General features: G+C 42.4%; 4 protein-coding genes across 4 annotated transcripts in view; all 4 read right to left on the bottom strand.

Moving 5' to 3' along the window:
• The window catches only part of LOC126556860 (metastasis-associated protein MTA1), a 137,816-nt gene that overhangs the window by 11,752 nt on the left and 101,480 nt on the right, over positions 1–24,584 (bottom strand). Inside the window, exons 3-4 of the mRNA XM_050212393.1 lie at positions 21,605–21,766; positions 11,681–11,788 (exon numbers count right to left, since the gene is read on the bottom strand). Of these exons, the coding sequence (XP_050068350.1) occupies positions 11,681–11,788; positions 21,605–21,766 (270 nt within the window). The remainder of the gene's footprint in view (positions 1–11,680; positions 11,789–21,604; positions 21,767–24,584) is intronic.
• LOC126558508 (uncharacterized) overlaps positions 1–24,584 on the bottom strand; it is a 246,009-nt gene that overhangs the window by 140,859 nt on the left and 80,566 nt on the right. The window lies entirely within an intron of this gene.
• The window catches only part of LOC126558569 (annexin B10-like), a 292,795-nt gene that overhangs the window by 215,846 nt on the left and 52,365 nt on the right, over positions 1–24,584 (bottom strand). The gene's annotated exons all lie outside the window — the stretch shown is intronic.
• Positions 1–24,584, bottom strand: part of LOC126557740 (regulator of G-protein signaling 7-like) — a 279,291-nt gene that overhangs the window by 226,552 nt on the left and 28,155 nt on the right. The window lies entirely within an intron of this gene.

The raw sequence follows: 24,584 nt of genomic DNA, 5'->3' as shown, positions 1-24,584 counted from the left end.
GACCCGTTCGGCACGAGTTGTAGAGGAGCACAGCGAGCTCGTTGGCTGGATCAACTGGAGTCTATCCTGTCGGAGATCGGATGCAGCCGTGGATGGAAGACTGCAGCCCTAGACCGAGTATCCTGGAAAATTATAGGAGACCTGGACATGTCGACACGACGTGCTCAATCCTGAGCAGGCAAAGAAGAAGAAGAAGTAGTTTCATCATTTACCATTGCCAGAATTCTAACAGGTTTCGACTATTTTGATCCTTTTTTATCATAACTATGTGTTTTTGGTTGCTCATAGAATTTAAAACTAACCCTGTTATCAATATTATATGATTGCATTGAAACATAAAGCCTTCAAACCTACGGATTGAATAAATTTGATTTCGGGGTTGAGTAAAGACGCCCCACTTTAATTCTGTATCACACTATGAAAATAAATGTGCCACAATAATAAATTGTGCCACAGCCTGAGGCTTACAATTGATTACCAAGTGAGTTTCAGCGTAATCCACAAAATCTTGTTTTTTTAACAAAGACTGGTATACAAAATTCTTTTTTTTTTTTGTAAAGACAAACTCGAAAGTTTCCAGCATACTCTTTCTGACTTTACTTTTCTTTGTTTAATTTTACTCATAGTTAGATAGTGAGTCTTGCTTACAGTAAGACTGTCAGGACGAGATTCTACATCCACAAGCTTCTGTAGTGCGAAGATCGGCGACGCTATCTCCTAAGACACTCTGCAAAAAAACAAAGATTATTTCTCTACTGTGGTGGTCGTCAACTAATAGAGGGAAATTTCACGTAAACCAAGAACTCCAAGAATGGGGCGGTCCGATGTTGTAGGCGGCAGCGGCGCCTATCTTCAAACGGCAGGACCGGGGTTCAAATCCCATCCGGATCGTCCCCCCGTAGTGAGGACTGACTAACCAACTACGTGGTATTGGCATCGGCATGACCTTAGAGGTCATTAAGCCAAGAAGAAGAAGAAGAACTCCGGAGGTTAAAGCGCCAAAGAAAAAAAAAGAACAAAAATTTCTATTCTGACCCGGACTCGCGAATGTTCCAGTACTCATTTTTCTTCGAATAAGTTTTCTATAGTGTAGAAATTATAAAGTTTGTACCAATAATTCGATTCGATTTAATCATTTAATCATGTTAATCAATTAAAGCAATAAGTGATAGCAATACGGCCTGGCCGTCCTTTACGAATATAAAAAAAAAGCAATAAGTGAAGCAGAGGAAGTGGAGTGCATGTCAGTGCAAAAGCGCTCGCAGGAGCATTTGCTCCTGCGATAGCCTGCTGATAGCCGAAACTAAAGCAGTTTGTTTGTATTTGACATCAACAAGTAAGGATTACAAATCGCCAACAAAAAAAAAAAAAATTGCAATACAAATTTAAGAAAAGTGAACTGAATCATTCAAAAGCCATTACATGAGTCAACCAATGACCTATATTTGATTTATTAAAGAACCACTCTATGTTTGTAAATGTGTGTATTTGGATCATTTTAAAGTAGCGTTTTAATTGGTTAAAGTGCAAAATCAATAATCAAAATTATTTGCACACGTGTCGTGTACCTTAAACGCAGAGGACAGTGAACCAATTATATTGGCACAATAATAAAAAAAAAATTGTCCATACACACAAAGTTGACCGCTCGATGGTCAACCACAAAACCGCAATTTCCACCCGTGTTTCTGCTGACAATTCGCACCAGTTCAACAAGTGATGATAAAAGCTCTATTAAAAAGATGAAATAAAAATCCGTTGCACTGGCCGGGTGGATGGTGCCACCAAAAACATAATTATTATGCTCCATTTCCATCCATCCATCGCCGACTGTTCTCTCTCTCTCTTTCTCTGCGTTCTGCGTGGCAGGGAAATGTTTCTGGTGGTCTCACGCTGCACCTGGTTAGTGTGATTTATTCATCACGGCTCGTGCTCTTGTGTTTCGATCGAATCGTTTCATTCGCTGTCGGTGCAACATTGAAACATTGAATTGACATGAGGAGCAGCAGCAGCAGCAGCAGCGGCAGGGCATATTGTTCATCGTAAAATGGAGCATCTGATTTCCAATGTCAGCGATATGCACCCATCACACCACACCAACACTGACACTCACTATTATTGCCCAATATTCCGCACTTTAATGTTTTTGGGGGCGATTTTTAGCACCCGAGCTGAAGCGTCCGACAGTCTGGACTCCTCTCCACACATATTGCCGACACCTGCCAATGTGGTTGGCACACTTGAATACTTGTGAAATATGACATGCATCACATCGATCATTCGTTCGCTCTGCAGCGCTTTAAAGAGGCTTGTTCCCAAATTCCGCGATAATGACTGTTCTGTTTCCTCACTACATGTTTCCGAATGCTGACCAATTGAAGCAAATTCCTTTAAGTTACAATGATACCTGTTCTATATATCACTTAGAAAGAGACGGAACCAATTTTGGAAGATTTTATCTTCCATAAAATTAACAGCAAAAAGGTAAACAATTCAAAAATATTGTAGATAAGAACGGTTTAATCCATAATAATTGATTGGTAGATTTTTAACCGTTATTGTATGAAGAGAAATCTTTACGTCTTTATTTTGTGACTTTCTACAGGAATCGCATTTCATAAATAACTCAAAGTTTTTTTTAACCTTTTAAAAAAAGACATTGAATCTTTTGCAATTCGTGATAGCATACCTTGTAATATAAGTTAAAACGTTAGATGATATGAATACAATATGTTAGGAATGCATTACAAAAAGAAACAAAATGAAAAAAATAACTAAATAAGAAAAGTAAATACAAAAAGGGAGATATGTTAGACTGCAACACCTACAGGGGTATTACGGCGTTGAATACCGCCTACAACATATTCTCCTTAATCCTTCAGGGTAAACTTGTCGCATTCGTTGAACAGATAGTTGGAAACTATTAAAGAGGATTCCGAAACGAAAAATCTACCACTGACCAGATCTTCACCGTGCGGCAAATCTTGGAGAAGATGGCTGAACAGCAGTTGAAGACGTACCATCTCTTCATAGATATCAAGGTCGCTGATCTGATCAGGCTTGTTAGAATGACCGTGACCAACGTCACATGCCAGGTGAAGGAGGATGGAACACTCTCAGGGTCCTTTGCTACCACCAAAGACCTGCTTCAGGGAGATGGGCTCGCCTGCTAGAGAGGGCCATCCGTGACTCGGAGGTGGAGACTTCGGGAACCATCTTCTATAAGTCAACCCAGATCCTGGAATACGTTGATGATATAGACATCATTGGTCTGTGGCTCACCCAGGTATCAGAGGCCAACCAAAGGATCGAGCAGGCGGCAGAAAATCTCGGGTTGCAGATTAACGAGACAAAGACCAAATTGATCAGCGGCCCTACTAAGCAATCGGGAACTAAGTGAGGATGATGTACGGATAGGTGACCGCAAATCGGAAGTCATCCAAAACTTCACCTATCTCAGGCCAAAAGTCAGCACCAAAAACAGCATAGAGACGGAGTTGCGCGCTAGGATGCGGCGGCCACCCGATCATTGTACAGCCTGAGGAAACATCTCACCTCAAAAAAATTTGTCGCGTTCGAGAGGAAGATGCTCAGAAGAATCGTTGACCCCGTATGTGTGGAAGGACAATGGAGGAGCCGCTACAACGACGAGCTGTACGAACTTTATGACGACCTCACCGTCGTGCAGCGAATTAGGCTCGCCAGGCTCCGATGAGCCGGCCATGTTATACGCATGGCCCCGGACGACCCAGCTCAGAAAGTCCTTTTAGGCCGTCCACTCGGACAGAGGAGGTGTGGTAGGCCCAGATTGAGGAAGGAAGATGGCGGCTGCTTCTGTGGCGGCTGGCCAAGACTGCAAAGCGGTTGTAGCGCCTGATAAGCAAGTAAGTTGGAAGGCCACTCCTCATTACGGGAGAATAATCCGAAAAGGATTTAAACGCCGGTTGTACCGTGTCAATAACACCCAACCACTGCTGCAAATAGTAGCCTTAAATCAAAAGCTAACTTTAGTAAATCGTATTAATTTTTACTTTAAACACTTTCTTCTCTTATTTTAATTTTCTAAAAATAATTATCCTATTGGGTTTTTTTTTATAAATCAATTGCCAATAAGTAAGAAAACTGGAGCAATAAGTAAACAAACTACTATCATCATTTGACTAAATAGAAGAAAGAAGACAATCAGACAAAGCTCGAGAAGGGCACAAAAAAAAAAACAAAGATTACAACCGACAAACCGAGTGCGTAATTCCATTTTACTTTTTACCATCGACGACGTGTTTTTCTTTTTTTGTATTTGTGTTTGTTCATTTTCCTTTTTGTCGCTTCTCCCGATGAGTTTTTCATTTTCACTACGACGCCCCACAAATCAAGCCCTTGCCTTTGCACGACGCATATCGGCACAAACACACTAGCATTGTACATCCATTCTCATCCCAACTTTTTTCACCCTATCCATGAAAGGGAGCAACAAAAAACGAAAAGAAAAAACGCGATACGGAAGCATTTCCGCTAACGAAAGCCACCGAAAATACACCAGCAGCGGCATATCAGCGCGGAAGGAGAAAGCGCATTGAGCTTCGGTGGTTTTGCAAGAGGAAAGAAGGAAAGAATTATTGGGTGAGCACACTGACACAGGGGAGCTGAAGTAAGACGTGTTTGTGTGAAGGGTGAACGAGCCACGAGGTGCACCCTCTGCCCGTGGCTCACAGCTCGGATGTATTGAGTCAAGTTTTGCAGTCGTCCAGAGAGCGCTGAATAAAGTTTGCCTGATGGAGATTTGGACGCCTCTGTGGCACGGTGGATAAAATGGGCCACGGAAATGGCGAACGATAGGGTGGGGGGACCGGAAAATTCATTGCCGATCCTTTCGTAGCGCCGGGGTTCGGAGGGGAACAAGAGAGGACCACAGGAAGTTGGAAGTACCGTTCTAGAGGGGATCCCAAAAAAAAAAAAAAAGGATCAAGAATGGAGGCTGCTGTGAGAATGTGCTGCTGCAGGAAAAGCAAGAATGGAAAGTACATCGAGAGTAGCAGAGGGCGCTCCCGCAAAAGTGAAATTGTTAAAGCCGAAAACCCAACCCAACCAGCCAGCGGTGGGTGGAAGTTATTGGACGGAACAGCGATGAGAAACTGGGAGACAGAGAACGACTACATGTGGACCAGCAGCTGGGCTTGTGTAGTACGCGAAATGGGCGCCCATAGGAGAAAGAGAGAAATTTTGGCGCTAGGGTAGCGGAGTTCGGGTTTACATTATTTTCTGCATACATCGAACACAAAATCCAAAGGCTCACAGAGAACCACCGGGAGGAAACGTTCTCCCAATTTCATAAGAAGGAAGAATGGAGTGGAAAACACGCGAGAGGTCTTGAAAAACGGAACCACCATGAACAACTATGGGACGAGAAAATCGTCCCGTTTCCATAATCAACTAACCGCCCTGGACCTGACCGGATCCATAGAAAGGGATAGAGAAATTGGTAAAATTTGTATTCGATGCTGCTGATGATGATAGGGGGAGGGTGGCAGGTTAAGGCAAAGCAAGGTAGGCAGAGGCAGTGAGAAGTTCTACCCAGAAGAAACGCCTCGCGGGTGGGTGTATTTCTCCCAACATCAGGAGATGCAAAAGAAGAACCAAGGCTGAGAAGATACTCGGCGCAACACAACATGGCGCTGCTGCAGTACCGGTTAACTGTATTGCACTGAGATGGCTCTTGAATATGTGTGTGTGTGCCGGAGGATACAACGTAAAGCTAACAGCGGCACCAGCAACATCAACAACCCAGTGTTCCGGTGAGAAAACGCCAACCAACATTGCATCGGACGATGCGAGGAGTCGATCGCGTAAAAGAAGAATGCTCACTGTGTGAAAAAGGACATCAACAGATCCACCTCACACACCCTACACCACGCATTGAGCTGCACGCGGAAGGTGATTGGTAAGAGTAGGGAGCCTTAGACCATCAGGAAAAGCCATCGCCAGCGATATATATATATACATATATTTCGTCGCATATTCCGTCCTCGTTCTTGTGTGCGGGATCCACTCGCTCACACACAAACACACTCAAAACACTGTACCAAAACAATGAGAAGGGATGAGGGAAGGGTTGAAATTGGGATTGGGGAATAGATGGGGTCAACGTTTGAAGCACCGAGCCATCAACCGACGATGCGAATCGATGGTGCTGTTGTGTGTATGTGTGCGCGCGATCGGTGCGTTATCCTGGCCAAAGTACATATACACCACCACCGCGTGTACTGTGCGGAGTAGTAAGTCGAATTGATAAGTTTGTTTGAGAAGCATCTTTCAGACTACATTATTACGAGTTAAATTTTCGTTTCAAAGGACGAGCATTTTCAACAGCTCACATTTGCTAACAATTTCTTTCTCCCTAGTTTGTGATTTTGCTCTATGAACTTATCAGTAGACTTATCACGAGGACAGCATCACACGCGACTTAACGAAGGACACGGAACACCAGCGATGACGGTGTGACGATGTTGGTCCCTTTTGTATTTGTGCAGCCATTGTTGGCTGCTAGAACTCATCGGAATCGTCGAACAACCTTGCATAAAGCGGAACACATGTACCTCACATGCCTGTTGGTAAGATCGTCGGGTGCCGGGGTTTGGCGATTGTGATTGTAAGTCGAAACGGGTTTTGTGTCAACATTGACAATTCCACACAGAGACAAGAGATGAGAAAGCTACCCATATCACCCAGTCCAGACAACATTAAGGGACGCATTCGAACAGCAGCAGGTGAAAACAATCCGCCGTTTACCGGGACTGCATTTGCGGTCACAGAAGCATACACGCCGATCACCCAAACGTGTATTAAAATCGTAAAATAAAGAAAAAAAAGGGGATAGAAAAAAGCACAGAAAGGAGAAGAACACAAGATCGAGAGAAAGGAACTGCCCCTATTGACAAAATTGCCTTAATTACCTCTACTAAGGGGTTTTTGCGGATTTACAAAGATTTTGTCAATAGGGGATGCTCTACTGCACCGGGATATGGATTAGTTTGGCAACGTCACAGACATCCTATGACGACACTTACACCTTTCCCTCTGCGTACTTTCTCCATTCGTCTCCCAATCTTACTTTCCTCCAACAACATCGCTCAGCTACTCTTCCTCCATTGGCTTGTTTTCACATTTCCTGTCTGCTTGTCCTGTTGCCAACAGAATGCAAACAAACGAAACACCACAGAGCCACCCCTTCTGCTCCACACCAATGAACTAATGAACACAGGGTTTGGAATGACAAGAGAAGCGCCAATCCCGGGGTCGAATGAACGTGGGGATAGGTATGGCTGCTTTTGCGCTAACAAATCTGCCACCAACTCAACCTACCCCCTACCGAACCAACCCAACCAGGAAGGGGGGGTGCGCATGTGTGTGTCTTTAATTTTGAGCTCAGATGAAAGGAACTACACATGTACACTTCCACAGATGTGCACATACATTTGCACACCGGAAACACCTTCCAATATCCGGTCCCAAAGAGCAAACGGCGCAGGCGAACATATCATTAGAACAGTGGTCATTTGGACACTGAGCATACGTCGAATATTCGCGACAACATTACAATAACGCAGATTCGCAGCATATTTGATAGGCACTCTAAGAATTCCTGTCAAATGTTCCTTGGGATGTATTGTAACCCTTTTAAGAGGTGATTTAACAATAGAAGGCATACAAGATTTCCTTACAGCAGCACTACCGAAAATATGAGTTCTTTAAAAAATGACTCAAACTTATTCAAAGTACAAAAGTGATACCCCACTCTGTAGCAAGGAGTGTATATTTGACTGACACGGGGAACTGCAAATGATAGAGTGCAGCGGGTCAACTTTAGAGAATTTTGCAAGCGCTAATGAAATCCTCGACCATTGATACAGAAACCCCCAATATTTTGGGGAATCTGCAAAAATAGACACAAAATCCTCCAAAATATTTACGGAAGTCGGTGCCATTGATATGGAAAATTTATATTATGTAGTTGAAGAGTTGAAAATATAAATAAATTTGTTTCTGCGCGCGAAAACCAAATGAAAATTGAATTCATAGTGTCAGACTGGTGTCATTGCTCGGTGGCATGCCATTAGTTGCAAGGGAAATGTATGGGATTTGACGTTTGACGTTCAACCTCATCTGTCAAATCCCATACCTTTTCCTTTGCAACTAGTGCCATGCCACCGTGCAATGACACCAGCCTCAAGCAACTCTTTTTTAAGAGGAGATGGATACATCTCGGGGGTCGGCCCGGTGTTAAACGTGACAGCGCCGCTAATCTTCACACGACTGGAATTGGATTCAAATCCCATCCGGACCGTTTCGCTGTGGCGAGGACTGACTGTTGAATTACGTAATATCAGCAAGTATAGCAAACCAATCGATGGGCGGCGTGACCTTGATAGAGGAATGTTTAAGCTAAGAATAACAAAAATACTTCTATAACTTTTGAGAGATGATTCCTTTTGATAGTACTTTGCTCACGCAGGATTTAAAAAAAACTCGAAGAATGCGCAAAGCAGATAACTAAAGAGTATGTAGAACTACCTAATACGGGTAGGACTACAGTAATGGACAAAATAAATCATACGCGCAAAGTAAAAATGCTATTTGGGGAGTATTTTCTTTATTTTTCAGATAAATACCATGATTTATTCGGAAGAATCATAGTATTTGCATTAAAGTTTCAAGTATTGCAGAGAAAAATATTAAAAATAGCTTTATATGCATACAAGAAGTTGTAATAGCAAACAGTTGGTTTTTAAGCATGGACAAAATAAATCATACACTTAAAAAAACATTTTTAATTGTTTAATAATTCGGCTGGCGAAGACATCCTGGAAGACAACGCCTAAGTTGTATTCCAGGGAAATTAAGGAAATGATGAATCTGGATGTCGATCACCGTACCATACGCCGGCGCCTCAACGAGAGTGGTTTGAAAAGTTGTTTGGCATCAAAGCGCCCTTTCATAAGCATGCAAAACAAGTGGAAGTGATTGGAATTTGCCTAAAAGTACGCAGGGATGACCTTAGACTTTTGGAAAACCGTTTTGTGGTGCGATGAGAGCAAGTATGAGCTGTTTGGAAAAAAACGTCGATCCAGGGTATGGCGCAAATTATGGTTTGGGGATCGTTTGCGTGGTCTGGAGTCGGAAGTTTGGTGAATATCAAGGGGATTATGATCGCAGATGTATATATTAACTTGTTGAATGAAAATTTGGAGATTTCACTATTGAAAACTGGCCTAGAAACAAATTACATTTTTCAACAAGATAACGACTCTCCCGACTTGAATCCGATAGAGAATTTGTGGTGTTATTTGGACGATAAAGCGGACAAAACATCGATCTCCAACAAAGGCGACTATTTTGATGTTTTGAAAACAGCGTGGGGGAAAATTGATCCAGAATATCTACAGAATCTCGTTGAAAGTATGCCTCGTCGATCAGCAGCGGTGCTGAAGGCAAAGGGTGGTCATACCAAATATTAAGGGTTCAAAAATAAAAGGAGATATTTGATATAAGCTTAACTTGTGAATGAAATGAAGTGAAATCTTGAAGGAAATGTTGAGCTTGTAGAAAGAATAGTTAAAGCGTATGAATTACTTTGTCCAGTACTGTACTTGAGACAGCTTCAAAGGGCATAAAAAGGAAAAAGGAAACTACAAATCAAATCAATCAAATCGCAAATTCATATTTCTATCATCCTTTCGAGCAATTATTTTTGGTCCTTCACTACATTCAAAGGAAAATAAAAGGACTCCATATTAGTACTGTCAAAAAGTTACATCGTCTTTACAATTAACGATAGATAGTAGACCTATTAAGATCTTCTAAAATAATATAAAATATTACGCCTTCACACCAAAATAAGTACAAAGACACCGTTGCAGCAATAGAAGGAGAATCCTTTCTCAGCACACCTATACACCTGCAAAACTCATCTCCCGCTGATCTTTCGTTGGTGTTCCGACAAGTGGAAACTTCGTTTGCTTCCTTTTTCATCGACCGATGGAAGCCCTCTTCTTGAATGCAGACTAAACTCGGTAACACTTTCCTCCTACACGCGGACTTCTCGCAAGTGCTTTTTTATACATTTTGTCACAGAAATTTTTCGCCCAGCCCATCAAGGTGTGAAAAGAAATGAGAGCAACGGGCAACGACCGTTTTCCTTTTTGTCCCGCCAACGTCGGCTCGATTCTAGCGCAATCGTGTTTTGAAATTCAACTCCTGTTGCACTAACCTTTTTAGGGGCTTTTTTTTTTGTTGCACCTCGCAGAGATTCTTTGTCGGTCTAAAATGAACGGTTTCAAGGGACAAGGTGTGAAAAGATTGTAACGTACAATAACTGTGCTCGTTTAAACATTGCTCAAAACTTTGATGAAGTGACCACAAGGATTGTTAGAGTATGGGAGTTTCTTTACTTTTAATACTTGTATAACGCATTTCTACAACAGTAAAATGCACAAAAACTACACGCCAGAGATATTACGTTTAGTTTGTTTAACGACTGGATACTATTGTTCAAATAACGCATTGATCACGATAATCAATCCTCCTCAAAGATGCTATGCATGATGCGATGCAAAGGGAGCAGAAAATAAAGTACGATAATTCCCTAATTACTACCTCGCGATGAACTTGAGCTTTTCGCATGCAAATTAGCTAAGCAGTAAAAAAGGAATACCACACACACACGCACGCATATAACTGAACATTCCAACCACGCCCAAACTGAAAAACCAGAATTCATTCCCATCGGATGCACGCGGAGTGGCAGAGCTTTCACAGCCAGCATCGAAACGAAAATTCGTCCCGCAGAGACTACCATAGAGCCAGTGAACGCGAAATGCGTTGAACGACCAACCAACCGACCGACCGACCGACCGACCAGTGGAAACAACTCGGAAGACGATGGCAAATTATTGCGATGATGGTAGTCACAGTTTCGATACAGGCCAAAATATTCGTTCCGCGACTGCACACACACACACACACACACAAACACCTTACACCAAACTGTAATTATCTTCTCGTTCGTGGAAGAATCTCGAGGAGCGAAGGGCCTAGCATCTTGGTTGGAAGAATCGGTATTTTGGGCACGCTGGGCCGACCTCCGGAAGGTTTCAATCAAATAAAAACTTTTCTTCGAGTTACGTCCATCCCCCGTATGAAGTTTGGGCGTCACCATCGTCATCGTCATCGTCGCATGGTTAACACAAGTAGCCTTAAAATAACGAGACTATCTATCCAACCAACTGATGATGGTGCCGCGACGTCGGTGCCACCGATAAGCAGTTTTCCAACGTCTTCAAAACTTTGAATATCCTGGAGCAGTGCCGTGGTGTGCGCGTACAACCACACACACATACACACAAACAGGTTGCTATCGCTTTCTGGAGTGGCCTGGCTCATCGTCCGTCTTTGTGTTACACTTGATCTTGACAGAGTCATGCGAACAGCAAAGACACTGCAGCGCGTCCCGTGCTCACAGTTCCGTGTGTTTCTTGTTTAAGATTCGAAATTGAAAATTTAGCATGCCATACTTGACTCCACCAGCCAGGGTGGGGGGGGGGGGGGGTGGACCTGACAAGGGGCTGGGCGCGCGGGAAACAAAGATATCAAATTGGGAAAAAGTGAGAAAAATGAGAACACTAACCTAGGGCAGGATCCAGTACCGCCTGGGCGGCTTGCTCTTCGCTGACGGGTGTCTTGAGCCACATTTTCTTCAGCTTCATTGCCGCCGGCGAGTCCTCGGATGTGGCCACTGGAAAGAGAGCGAAAAGAAAGGGGAAAAAGAATGCAAAATAAAACATGAAATAACGATAAGATGAAGGATTCGTTCGTTCGCTCGTCTCAACGAACATGCTGCTGGTGGGCGCTTTTGCATGAAGGAACACCCCTCTTCTAACCGTTCTTCTTGATGCTGGCTGCTCTTCATCGAAATTGTTTAACTTATCCGTGGGAAAATTCCAACTTCTACCCGGCCATCCGTCACCCGTGTTCGGCGAAGCGCCACCACGCACATCCTTTTCCCGTGTCTTCGATATGCTGCTGCTTAAAACTTTCTAATGGTAGATAACTAGTGCATGATTACGATTTTGCAATTGCATCCTAACTTTTTTTTTGTTTTGCAACATTCACTTCTTTATTCCCCAACGCTTATATTAGTTTGTGGAGTTTTCAAAAGCTATGTAAGTAAAGTTTGATTGAAAATAGCGCAATCATGTCCCCTTGATGTTTTGGGACCTTTTTTTCTGTGGTGGATCTCCACAGTGTATCAAGTGATATAACGGAATGTTCCTCGATCGCTATACAAATTTTGCAATGGGCAAAGCGTAGTTTTTCCCGCTACTTGGATGTTAAATTTTTCTCCATACAAATTGTATGGGAAAGGACGACGCCGTACACAAGAGTAGAATTTACCCCTACTTGGATGTGAAGTTTATCCGTCTTCATGATATCTACAATGTTTCTCCGATATCATTCCTCTGCTCCTCTGTCAGGCGGGATCCCTCTTGGCCGAAGGACCTCCCTCCCCCTGTTCGACGAGGCCCCCCAGGCCACGAGGCATCCTTGGTCGACGATGCCTCCTGGTCGGCAAGGCATCGCTGGTTTGCGAGGTCCCCCAGCTCAGCGAGGTTCCTTACGGTCACCACCTACGCCCATAGGTTAATCCGTCACTGCATAACACTATGCTAATGCGCTAACTAACTTTTTGAGCTAATGGCCTACGATGTAGCCACACGCGCATTGACGTATCGAGAAGTTCCGGTACATTATCGTTTTGCAAAGCCAACCAGACGACTGCTGTGGTACAATGGCCCTGGGAAACAGAGGATTCCCCGCGCTCATCTCACCGATATCATGGTCGGCTGCATGGTTTATTGTCCTAAGTCACAGATGGAACAGTACTCCCTGCGGTTAAAGTTACGCTATCAAAAGGGTCCACCATCATTTATGGATCTACGGACAGAAGAAGGCATCATTTGTGCTTCCTTTCAGAAGGCAGCCACTGTAGCCGGACTTTTGCAAGCTGATATCGAGTGGGTTCGTGCACTCTAAGAAGCAGTTGCATTTCGGATGCGCTCGCAGCTACGCCAACTGTTCGTTCACATTTTTTCTGAAGGAATGCCTCAGAATCCTCACTGTCTTTAGGACGCGTACGTGGACGATCTTTGTGAAATGTTTCATCGTAACTATCGAGATCGAGCAGACTGCAGAGGATTCAGATCAGAATCAACTAGTGCGCAATGTTGAGCATTTCGATCTTAGCGTATCATCAATATCTTCGCGGAACGACTCCAACAAAAGCGCTGTTTTTATTGAATATATTATATTCAATATGTTTTTGAAAAAGACACTCACATACACTCACATCCGGACCTTCCCCCCGTAGTAAGGTCTGACTAACCAACTACGTGGTATCGGCAGTCTAGAAAGCCATTTCGATGGCCGGCATGTCCTTAGAGGTCGTTACGCCAAGAAGAAGAAGAAGAAGATACACTCACATACACATACACTCTGGTATTAAGATATACCCCGGAGTTATGTTGCGTAGCCCTGTAACCGGACCAATTGCCTAGTTTATCTATCAAATATTCGCATAATTCATCAATCCAACCTGCAACATACAGAACAGTAATGTAACGGCTTACCCTAAATATTGCAATGCCTTATTTGCTTTACAGGGTTGCTGAGTAGAACTAGACAAGTGCGAAGCATTTCTAGACAACGCTCAAGATGAACTGGACAACAGTTCAACCTGACCACTGTCGAGGAAGGGTGACAGTTGTCCAGTTCAACCTACCCGCTGTCCAATTCATCTAAACCGTTGTCTAGAAATGCCTCGCGCTTGTCTAGTTCTACTCAGAAACCCTGTATCGTTCTAGAGTAAAACTACAAACATTATTCTTCTTTTAGCCCCAAAAAATCTCGAAAGGTTCTGACCTGCTAGTACTGGCTTCCTTGACTTGATTATACGCGTAGCTGGATCGTAGGTCTAAGCGGACAGTTTGCATGAATTTCGATGCCCATTCCTACTGAATCAAGGACGTTATTTTGTTTATTCCATGTAATTCTGAATATTGATGCAGGCGGGATTTCTTCGCAAACGTTTGAAAGTTTAATTGATTAAAATTACCATAATCTGGTTTACTGGGTAATGAGAATGACACTCAACGGTACTCAATCCGTGTAAAATAAATTATGTTGAACCCAAAAATTCATTACTTCCATTTTAAGCATTCCTAACATTCCACTGTTTGAAGTATCATTTTTTTAAATAAAAACCTTCAATATTTAGCTGATATTGTCTATTTTCCACAAAATCCTAACCTAACAATGCTACTCGAATGATCGAACCAATGCACCCGGTATGCGCTATATAATTCCAACCTGCCTCTTCTACTAGATGGAAAATCAATAATCTAAATGCTACCAAACTAGACTAAAATGGTTGCCCTGTTTCCCAAAAGGGGACGAAAAGACACGAGGGTATATTTAACGAAACTAACCGAAAATCGCTCATTCGATCGGGCGACCTCCTGTGCGTGCCCGTGCGTATCCAAAGATCGTTTCGATGTACCTGAGGACCTTTACTCACCCTGCACAGACAGGTGGCTGGGCCTTCATTTCAATATCCATACAAAAACAACAACAACAACAACGACGGTGGCAGAGATAGCGATGGAACGGTATTGGAGAAATAAGTGGCGTCGCCCACGCCACTGTCCTTGGTATCAGCCCCGATCAACCAACCAACCAGCCAGCCAGCCGCTCGAAGCGATTTCTCGCTTCAAAAGAAAAGCTCTCGCATCGTGCAACGATGAAAACGATGCACCAACCAATCATGCATAGGTGCATACTGCATTCATACGGTGTGGGCTTTAACATGCAACTTCTGTGTTTATGCTGTTTGCCTATGTGTGTGTGTGTATGTACGCGGGGTTTTCGTATCATACGCACAATGGTCTAATCTTCTCCCTAGGTCACTGTATTTCAACAGCAGTCTCTCCTCCTTTCGTACGAGTCCGAGCAAAAGCCCTGCACAGAAAACCAGCTGCTCTCCGAGTTTTGAGATGCACCGATGCATGAGTGTACACTTTCTCTGCATCAGTCACGTCCCCCCCCAAACATCATCAGCGTAGGTGGTTCGCCCGAACCTTCCGCGAAATCAATTCAAAATCAAACCCCGAGCTTCCGACCGGAGCGGGACCCACACCCAACGCTTCCACAAACCAACCCCAAGGTAGGGCGAATGCGTACAGGACCAAGAGTTTATGTGCATCCGAATCTCACCCAACGCAACCACCTCACACTTTTAGCGATTTTCTATACATATGTACACGTGCGTATCTTTATTGCACACCAGTGCATCCATCGGTTAAGCAAAACTAAGGGTCTAACCGGGGGAGAGCATGCAGAGCGGAAAGACGAACCATCCCAATCCCACAAACACCGAACCGTGTGTCCAACATCCACATGGCGGAAAGTTTAGTTAGTTTCAAGCCTTCGCAACCCATCCCAACACGAGGCATGTCGCAGACGGGCGGAAGATTGCGCTTTTATATAAACATATTTTGTGTGGAAAACTTCCGAATTATATGTACACAGGTCCGTGGCGACGGAATTGGAGATTGTAAGGGTAGTGAGACGATGTCAGGACGATGCACATACGACGCCCGCGAGAACGTTCGCACAACCACACACATGCACACACACACAGACGGGCGCGCGTACATACTCCTCTCTCTCGCCCAGTGGATGGCGTGTGTTTTGTCGGAAAAGGATGTTGAGGATCACCCATCCTTATGCCGATGCATGAGGTGTATCACTAGTCACCAGACCAGGCCCGGTTGACGACGATGACTGTGAACGCGAGCCCCGGGAAAGCTCGGAGAAATGGTCCACACAGTGTGCCGGTGTATGGACGAAGGAGAGCAGTAGTCAACGGTGCACTTTTCACCACCAGCCACAGGATGATGGTGGCAGGACGGATGCAATTGCAGCAGCTCTGAAAATCGCGCAACGTTCGCGCGGATGATGACGGAGGCACCAGCGCCAAAGAAAGGATACTTTACTTCTGGAGTGCTCCAACGTTCGGATCAACTCAACTAAAGCAAAACCCCCACCATCCAACCGACCGACCGATTCATTGTGCTCGCCGCTGCTGTGCTCGGGGAAAAGAGCAAAGAACAGTTCAATTTGTTGTATCCTTTACTCAAAATGTGGAGAACAAATTCACTAGGACCGGTACACCTTGAAGTACGTATTGATTGGTACGTTTCTAGGATAAAGCAATCGAAATAAACAATGGACGCTCAGATTAAGACACTAGCATTAGATTTTTGCAATTTAAAAGAAACGCTACAAAGTTTATAATCACTCTACAGACAATCAACATAGATTTTTTTAACATGATTAACATAAGATATTTAAAATTAAATACAATTATATACATAAAATGATTGACTGCATGGCAATGGTGAAAAAGCTTTTAGATCAAAACTATTAATACATAAAGGTACGTCAAAAGCATCCTGGCAAGCTTTACCAGTTGCTTTTTCAGTTGCAGCACATTTTCACATCAAAACAAACTACTCAGAACACGAAATCAGCGACGCGTGAAGCGTTATTATTAACTTTCTCAAATATAGAAAAGCAGAAAAAGAATTCGCTTCAATAGACAAAATGATCAACGACAATCATCAAAGCTCGAGATGTTTTTTTTTATGAAGGTGCTGTTAAATCAAATAAATGCTTACGTTAACGCGCTCGAGTTCCGTACGTTGACTTGTTTTATTAAATTTGGCTTCGATTCATACATACTACTGTGCCCGAAAAATAAAGTGACTTTGCTTTTTTTTCTTAAACGGTTTTTTTATTTGGCCAAATGAAGGTCATCATCTTCGAAGTAATCACCTTCCGATGCAATGCACCTCTTCACCCTCTTCTCCCACTCCTCGAAACAGGTGGAAAACGCGGATGCTGGGATGTCCTATAGTTCCGCCGTCGCTACGGCTTCTATTTCCTCGATAGTGTCAAAACGGTGTCCCCGAAGCGGCCGTTTTAGCTTGTTGTACAGCCAAAAGTGGTGTCAAATCAGGCAAATACGGCGGTTCCGGAACAACATGGGTGCCAGTTGTTGCGAAAAACTCCCTCAAAATGATGGCCGTATGACAGGGCGCATTATCGTGCTGTTGTTTTTCTACAAATCCGGCCGCTTTCGCCGGATGTAGGTTCCGAAAGGTCTCGTATCGTCAACCGACGATTGTTGACCACCAAATCCTTGATTTGGAAGTCGTCGGTCGAGGTGGATGTTCTCCCCGGACGGTCCTCGTCTTCGACCTACTCACGGCCATTCTTGAAATCATTGTACCATTTGTACACATTTTTCTTCGACATAGATTCTTCCCAAAAGGCTTTTTGTAATATCCGTAATGTTTCGGCAGCGTTTAGTTCATTGCGGAAACAAAATTTAATACATGCGCGAAGCTCCACAAACTTGGACATGGTCAATATGGAGAAAAACAGTTGGCGCAGCTCCGAAAACAAATTGTCACTCCTAGCCGGGTTGATGTTGTGACTTGAAACGTGACAGAACTGTCAAAAACATACATATTGACAGACAAAAAATAAAAACAAGGGGCTTCTTTTGGCTCGCGAAATTTGACATCCAATGTCACCTTACTTTTCGGACACAATAGTAGATTTGAGGCAGGATTCTGGCTAAAAATTTTATGTTGCGCGGAGTGATGTTCCCAACAAATATAAGTTCGTTTTTGCTGACAAAGCCATCTGCAGCTGTGGGCTTTTTATAACAAATCAATCTACGAACTCAACAGTTTATGAAGATCAGTGCCTGGAAAAGTGTGTTTTGCTTTTTATTAAAGCTCGCAAAGACCCAATTAAGCTCTGGCCATATTTGCCAACTGCCCAACACGCATACTATTGGGAAAAAACAGCTACTGAAGTGGATAAACCAGTTGTGCGGCAGCTTATGAGAGGTATCAAAAGAAAAATTTGCTTAAATTTAATAAAAAAAAACAATCAAAAACCCTTCGTTTGATGTAGGAATTACATTTCTACGTTCAAAAGTTTCTCGTTTTACAGCCTGTGATGAGTGACCGAATTCTAAATAAATATCATAATATTGAAGCCGTTCGTCTTCTAAAATGGTCTACAAATGTAAAAGATCAAAAAATTACTTGACTCATGCCTGTCAGGCATAGCATCAGTTGCTCATCATGAATTTGCAGTGTTATGCAGTATTCTTGGGAGGCATCCCAGAATCTTACCGTCCAAATATAACAATTTTGAAGAATCCTACTAAACACACAGCAAGCCGATTATAAACACCCATCGAGCAAGTTGATCTTAACATAACAGTGAGGGCAATAATAAGGACAGTCCGATAGTTCTACAGACTATTCAATTCACAGTGTCTCCCGTACATTGCACGTTGACTCCGGAACGAACACTGGCAACCAAACTGCAAAACAGTCCGACCGAGCGACGAGACTAGCACGTGAACGCGAAAATGCAATCCTGTGGCCGGGACGCGATCGATCAATGCACGATGGGACACCAATACTCCACCGCCGCCCCGTTTGTAAATCAGGGAGACGAGAGTTAACGAGAATTTTCGACCGTTTGCGGTTATCGAAGTCGTTCAGGGCAGGAAACATACAAAAGGACTGAAGGCTGGATGATGGTTGGGCTGTGTTGGCTGGCTGGCATTGACATCCACACACCATCCAAAGAGGTACACTATGGCAAACGGCGAAACAGAAAAGCACGGGGAGTGCAAGGTAACTAGGAAGTAATATTTGAAACACATATTTGCACTAAATCTCGTATAATATAGCGTGTGGGCCTCGAGGTCTGGTTTGCTTCTTCCGGTACACCAAAGCTAGCCCTTCTTTCTCTCATTCTTCTGTTCTGTTGGGTAGGGTTGGAATGGTTGAAAAGCGGAAGCTTCCTTCACTACTTCAACCTTTCAGGAGACATAGGCGGCACAGTCCAAATGAAAATGCATATGTGTATGTAGTAGCCCATTCGGCAATGGTCAGCCGGAAAAGGCTCCAAAATCTAGGGAAAGCCACGAACACAAACACATTCACAACTCCCACCTCTTTTGCTAATGGCCACCAAGTTGTACGCCGCTCGGATAACGGACCAACGACGCACGCACTTTTCGATGCAAATTCGATCCGGGGGTTTTACAACCATAGTTGTTATATATTCTCCTGACTGCTTTAACCCACACCTTTCACAGCAACTAGCGACAGATACACATACGCACGCACGCACACACAGACGCATCCAACCTCTGTAGAAAATCCTAGGATCTGCACTGCAAAATTAAGTCCTTGTCGCATGAACAAGACGACCGATGGAGGAAGAGAAGATCAAGCGGGCAAACTGGCGTATAAGCACCTGCAGGTACACTCGAAATGTTTCATACACCACCAATCCAGCCCATCATCCAGACACACATACTCACACTTACACAGCGCAGGAGCTTTTCCCGGGGAGCAAATCAACCTAAGCAAATGCACGGCACACTACCACCTCGATCTGGTCGATGATGGCGCGGCGGCAGCTTCGCCTAGAAAGGCATTTCTGGCTAAACGAAACAGCGTGCACTTTTTGTCGTCATTGGACCAGGTGGAGATGAATGCATCGTGCTATTCACCATGAGAACGGTCGGTGCATCTCCCAGCATCATTAAAGATCCGAAATTGGACGGTGATGCAGGAGAGACGTTACACATCGCCGGAGAAGCATCGCTCGGTACAGGACAGACGCCAACGGGTCGAGGACGACGAGGATGACGACACGGGCGGAAACATGGAACAAGGCTAATAATTAATTAAAACAAACCGACGGAAGCAGGAGCACAGCCCACAACAATACCCCCATCGGGTGCATGATGGGTGGGACCGCTCCTACTGGCACTAGGAAACGTACATTTGGCAAGAATAGCAGCGTACGTGCACGGACACACCACCAGCATACCCATTGGCTTTTCCGATCCACATTAGCTTGACGAAACGGGCATGACGACTAGCCCTGTCTGTAGCCGCGCTGTGCATCTCCAACCAATCATCACCATAGTAACAGCAACTACTGAACCATCAGCAATATTATGAGATTTCGTCGAAAAATTCAAACAAAAAAGCAGGCTACGTTTATTGGACTTAAAATGCAATTTACTCTACAACTCATGCTATTGGAAAATTTAATTTGATTATATATTTCCTTTCGATCAAATATTGGACCATGGGATGGATGAAACATAGATGCGATAATGGGAATCAGTGTAAGAAATTTCAATTAGTAGTTGCTTTAGCCCCTTAATGCCGAAATCCCACGAATGCCAAGGAACCATCTGAGAGTTGGAAAGCTCCAGCTCCAGCCAAAACTTGGTTTCTAGTAGTATCGCAACAGGATAGTTGTGTTGAGTTGAAAACCAAAACTAACCACAAATACGACAGCCTAGTTACGCCATAAGCGATCATGATGGACCATTGCTTGAGATCCCTACTAAGGTCGCTTAGTAAAAGTTCCTTTTCTTTCGCTATGTACAGCAGTAAGTTAGTTTGCTTAGTTGTTATACTACTATCCCGCTTATACTATCATCCCGTACCTGGTTAAATTATACATTTTTTATGTGCTTCCATGATGTAGCAAAGTTTACATTGCACTCTCTCATTGCTTATTTCATCCCCCCATCCTTCTACACGTGACAGAGGACAGTAGGCCACATTAGGAACCTTTTGGTTTGCTCTATGTACTCCTCTAAACGCATTATACCTTAGATAGCCTTGCTAAGGGCACGCTGTCTAGAGTACAATTAATTTTTATTTTGCTGTTTTGTTAAAGCGTTATAATTAGTCATAGGCACAAAATTCCAATCATCTTTAGATTTCTATTACAATAACTTGATATGTACATACAGTACAGTAGAAGTTGCTGCTTTACGTGCAAGCTTCACATCTGAGCGATATTCACACGATCCTTTTGTAAGTATTGTAGCAATATTTTGTTGCTTGGTGATTTGACAACTTGGCGAATCAACAATCTCCAGTGATTCATCAATTTCTAACAATCTGTTTTACATTGCCTGTCGATTTCAATGTAACATCGTTATCATCATCGTCAGCAGAGAAAAATGTACAATTTTATTCTCTCGCACCATGGATTATAATACTGAACAGACAGAAGCGAATCATTATTTGACGATTGTCATGGTAACAATTTCCAACCTTCTTTTCGTGCGATTGTTAACCATAAACTTTACTGAATGCTTCTCCTAACTGATATTCGCTCCTGGAATTGAAAATTCGAAACAAGAACCCTTGATGACTCAATAAAAGGTACTTCAAGGCAAAAAAGAAGGATATAAAAAAATCTTGTTATCTATTAAGTTACTTTAAAAAAACCCCCCAAATCTACAAATTACCTATTATTATACTTTTGTCTTCTTTTTGAAACATATTTCGCACAACCATGCTAAGCAAAGAAACTCTGCTTTAGGTCAGATGTATTGCAAAGGTCCATCTCTAGCATTACTTACTCTGGTGCTTGTCGGCTAACTGCACCAGCGGTGTCGGAAGGTCCCTCCGTCTGTAGAAACACATCACTTTCGCTTCAACATTGCCGTTCGGAGTTTTGTTCAGCTCATCGATACGCCGAATCTGGTACGGTGTCGTTGACGATGTCTCCACGTAGACATAGTCTGGAAAATAACAAAATGAAATGGAACGCATTAGAAATGTTGCACATTTAAGTATGCTCTCCGTTTGAAATAATTAGAAGCATAAACTTTGTTTGACTTTTTTTTAGAATTCAAACTTTATTTCATTTTTAATTCCATTTTGCTTATATTTTATAGTAATTATAAAACTGAAAACCACCATCCTCAAAGAAATAAAAAAAACAGTTTTAAAACAAAATTCATTTAGCTTCTTTGGTAAACGATACCGAGTTTTTATTTTTTATTTATTATTAAGTATGACGGCACATCGCTGTATTGTAGCTTATATGATAATCATTTCGTTAGTACTGTTAACCAAAACCATCATAAACCAAATCATTTTCTGTTCAGGCTCTACAGGGATTTGAAAGAAAACCAACAAAACATAAGATGTCTTAAAACGATAAAAAATACCCTTAAAATGCTCCATGGCAATAAAAGAATTTCCGAAATTTTTGTATGATTGACATTAACAGGCTTCGAAGCGTTTAGGAAAAAGTTACTTATTACATGTTTGTTATAAGTTGTTTATTTTTATACATAGAAATACCAAACATTCTTTAACAGCTTAGGTGAGCAATTCAAACCGAACCAACGCAAACAATCCACTGTTGGAAACATCGCGAACAAAGCATAGGTTGGAGAGCAATGTTCAATTATTCATCACCACACAGCAAATCTATGCTAACCCCACGGAATCTAGCACCCGCTGATGTATCATAATTATTCATAAACATGGCGACAAAACTGACCACTATTAATGTGACAGTCACACGATAATTCTCCGTTTGCGTATTAACAATTCCAACGAACTCACGAACTACGCTGTCCAGGCTTTTGTTATGAGCTCGAACACCTTAAAAGTTAATATAACATTCAGGCTAAAGAGTAGTATAGGCCCTCAAGTTTTACGGGATTCATCTCATGCAAGCTTGTGTGAAAAATCACGGTAGATTGTGACCCTTATGCGTAGGACATAAAATATTATTTAAATAAATCATTATTAAAATGAGGAAAGTTATTTGAAATGATTGTTAAGTGTCGCAAAAGCTAGTTTATGTATTAGACTAATTTATAAAAAAAAACATTTCACTAACTTGTTTCATCATTTAAACGAGACAGGTTCATACTGTAATTGAAATAATTTTATAGTGAGTCATATTTTTAATTTAAATGGCTCAACATACGGAAAAAATAATAATTAAACATGATTCGAGTAGAAAGTTGATTGAATTATTACAACTTTATTAAACTAGTTAAAATAAGATTTTTTTAGATTTTGTTAACCAATAGTTTTAATATTTTCAATATGTCCTACTCAGCCATGTTCACAAACGCCTGTGGAGCTTGCATGTGAGTTTGCTGCGTGCAACTTGAGGGCCTATATTACTCTTTAGCCTACAGTTTTATTGTTCCCATTAGTGATTTGTGCTCCGGAGCCGGTTCCGAACCAATGGCACCGGTCCAACGGCTCCGGAGTTGGTTTTGTTGAAAGCTGTACTTTGATATCAAATAGTTCCTCTCTTATGGCCATGTTTACATTTTGCACTTTCAGACGCTTTTTGTAGCCGCGCTTTACTTTGACAGGTAATCGGTCAGGAAATCGATATGACACATTTTACCATGGTCGGGAAAAATGAATTCGGATCGACCTATGTACCTTCTGTCTATATCAAAGCCAAAACTCATACACGTAGCCACCAATCTACACCGGTTTTTTGCTAAATCTCAGGATGTTTTGCACATTTTATAACAAAGGCAAAACAAGATTTTAGAGCTAAATTGTAATATAAACAAATATAATTGAATAAAAGAAATTTTATAACAATAAAATGGTTTTTCCTGACCATATTGGACATTATTTACTATTTATCATACAATTTTACTAATTTTGTGATGTTTTTTCATCAAAATAAATTATGAACCAGACAAATACGATCCACGCTCAATGTGCGATAACCAATTTACCTGTCAAAATAAAGCGCGGTTTCAACAAGCGTCTGACAGTGCAAAATGTAAACAAGGCCTTAAGAGAGAAAATATTTGATATCAAAGCTGTACGTTCAACAAACCAACTCCGGAGCCGTTGGTCCGGAACCGGCTCCGGGCTGAAGTCGGAACCGACTCCGGAGCCGTTGGTTCGGAACCGGCTCTGGTTCAGGAGCCGTGTTTCCCCCCATCACTAGTTGCCATGCAATTAAATTAACCAATATTACAGTAAGTTACACATTTGCGGCCATAGGTTAACGTTCCATTAATTGCAAAATTATGATAATTTCAACTATTCTATGCTCGCGGCAACGAAGACAAAGGTCCCAAAGGGAGAATAAAGTTTTGCATAGTCTTACCATTATAGAACGCTAAATAATCCATTTGATTTTCCAAAAAGCAAAACCAGTACAAGAAATTAATTTATTTTCGGTACCGAATGCACAAAAAAAACGATATGCATATTTATATATTTAACATACCTTGCCATCCACACAAAACTGAATCCAAACAGTTGACTTTGTGTTGCAAGGAATAAAATAAGATAAAAATGAAGCGCCGAAAGGGTTTTTTTTACGTGAAACCGGAATTCATATTATGCGTTCGTACATTTGTACTGATCGGAAGAGTGAGGGGGAGAGAGAGCATAAAGTATTGAAGAATCAAAAGCATAAAAAAATAACAAATGCAGGCTAAAATTTTCCGCATAGACAGCATAACTGAGTGGCGGGGTGCGGACAAGCAACACAAAAAATAGAACATCGAACTCACCACAGCGACTCAACTGGAAGGAAGAATTGGAGCAACCAGC

This window comes from Anopheles maculipalpis, chromosome 2RL (assembly GCF_943734695.1).
Source record: "Anopheles maculipalpis chromosome 2RL, idAnoMacuDA_375_x, whole genome shotgun sequence".
In the NCBI taxonomy this organism is placed as follows: Eukaryota; Metazoa; Arthropoda; class Insecta; order Diptera; family Culicidae; genus Anopheles; species Anopheles maculipalpis.
This window is presented reverse-complemented; position numbering and strand designations above follow the sequence as displayed.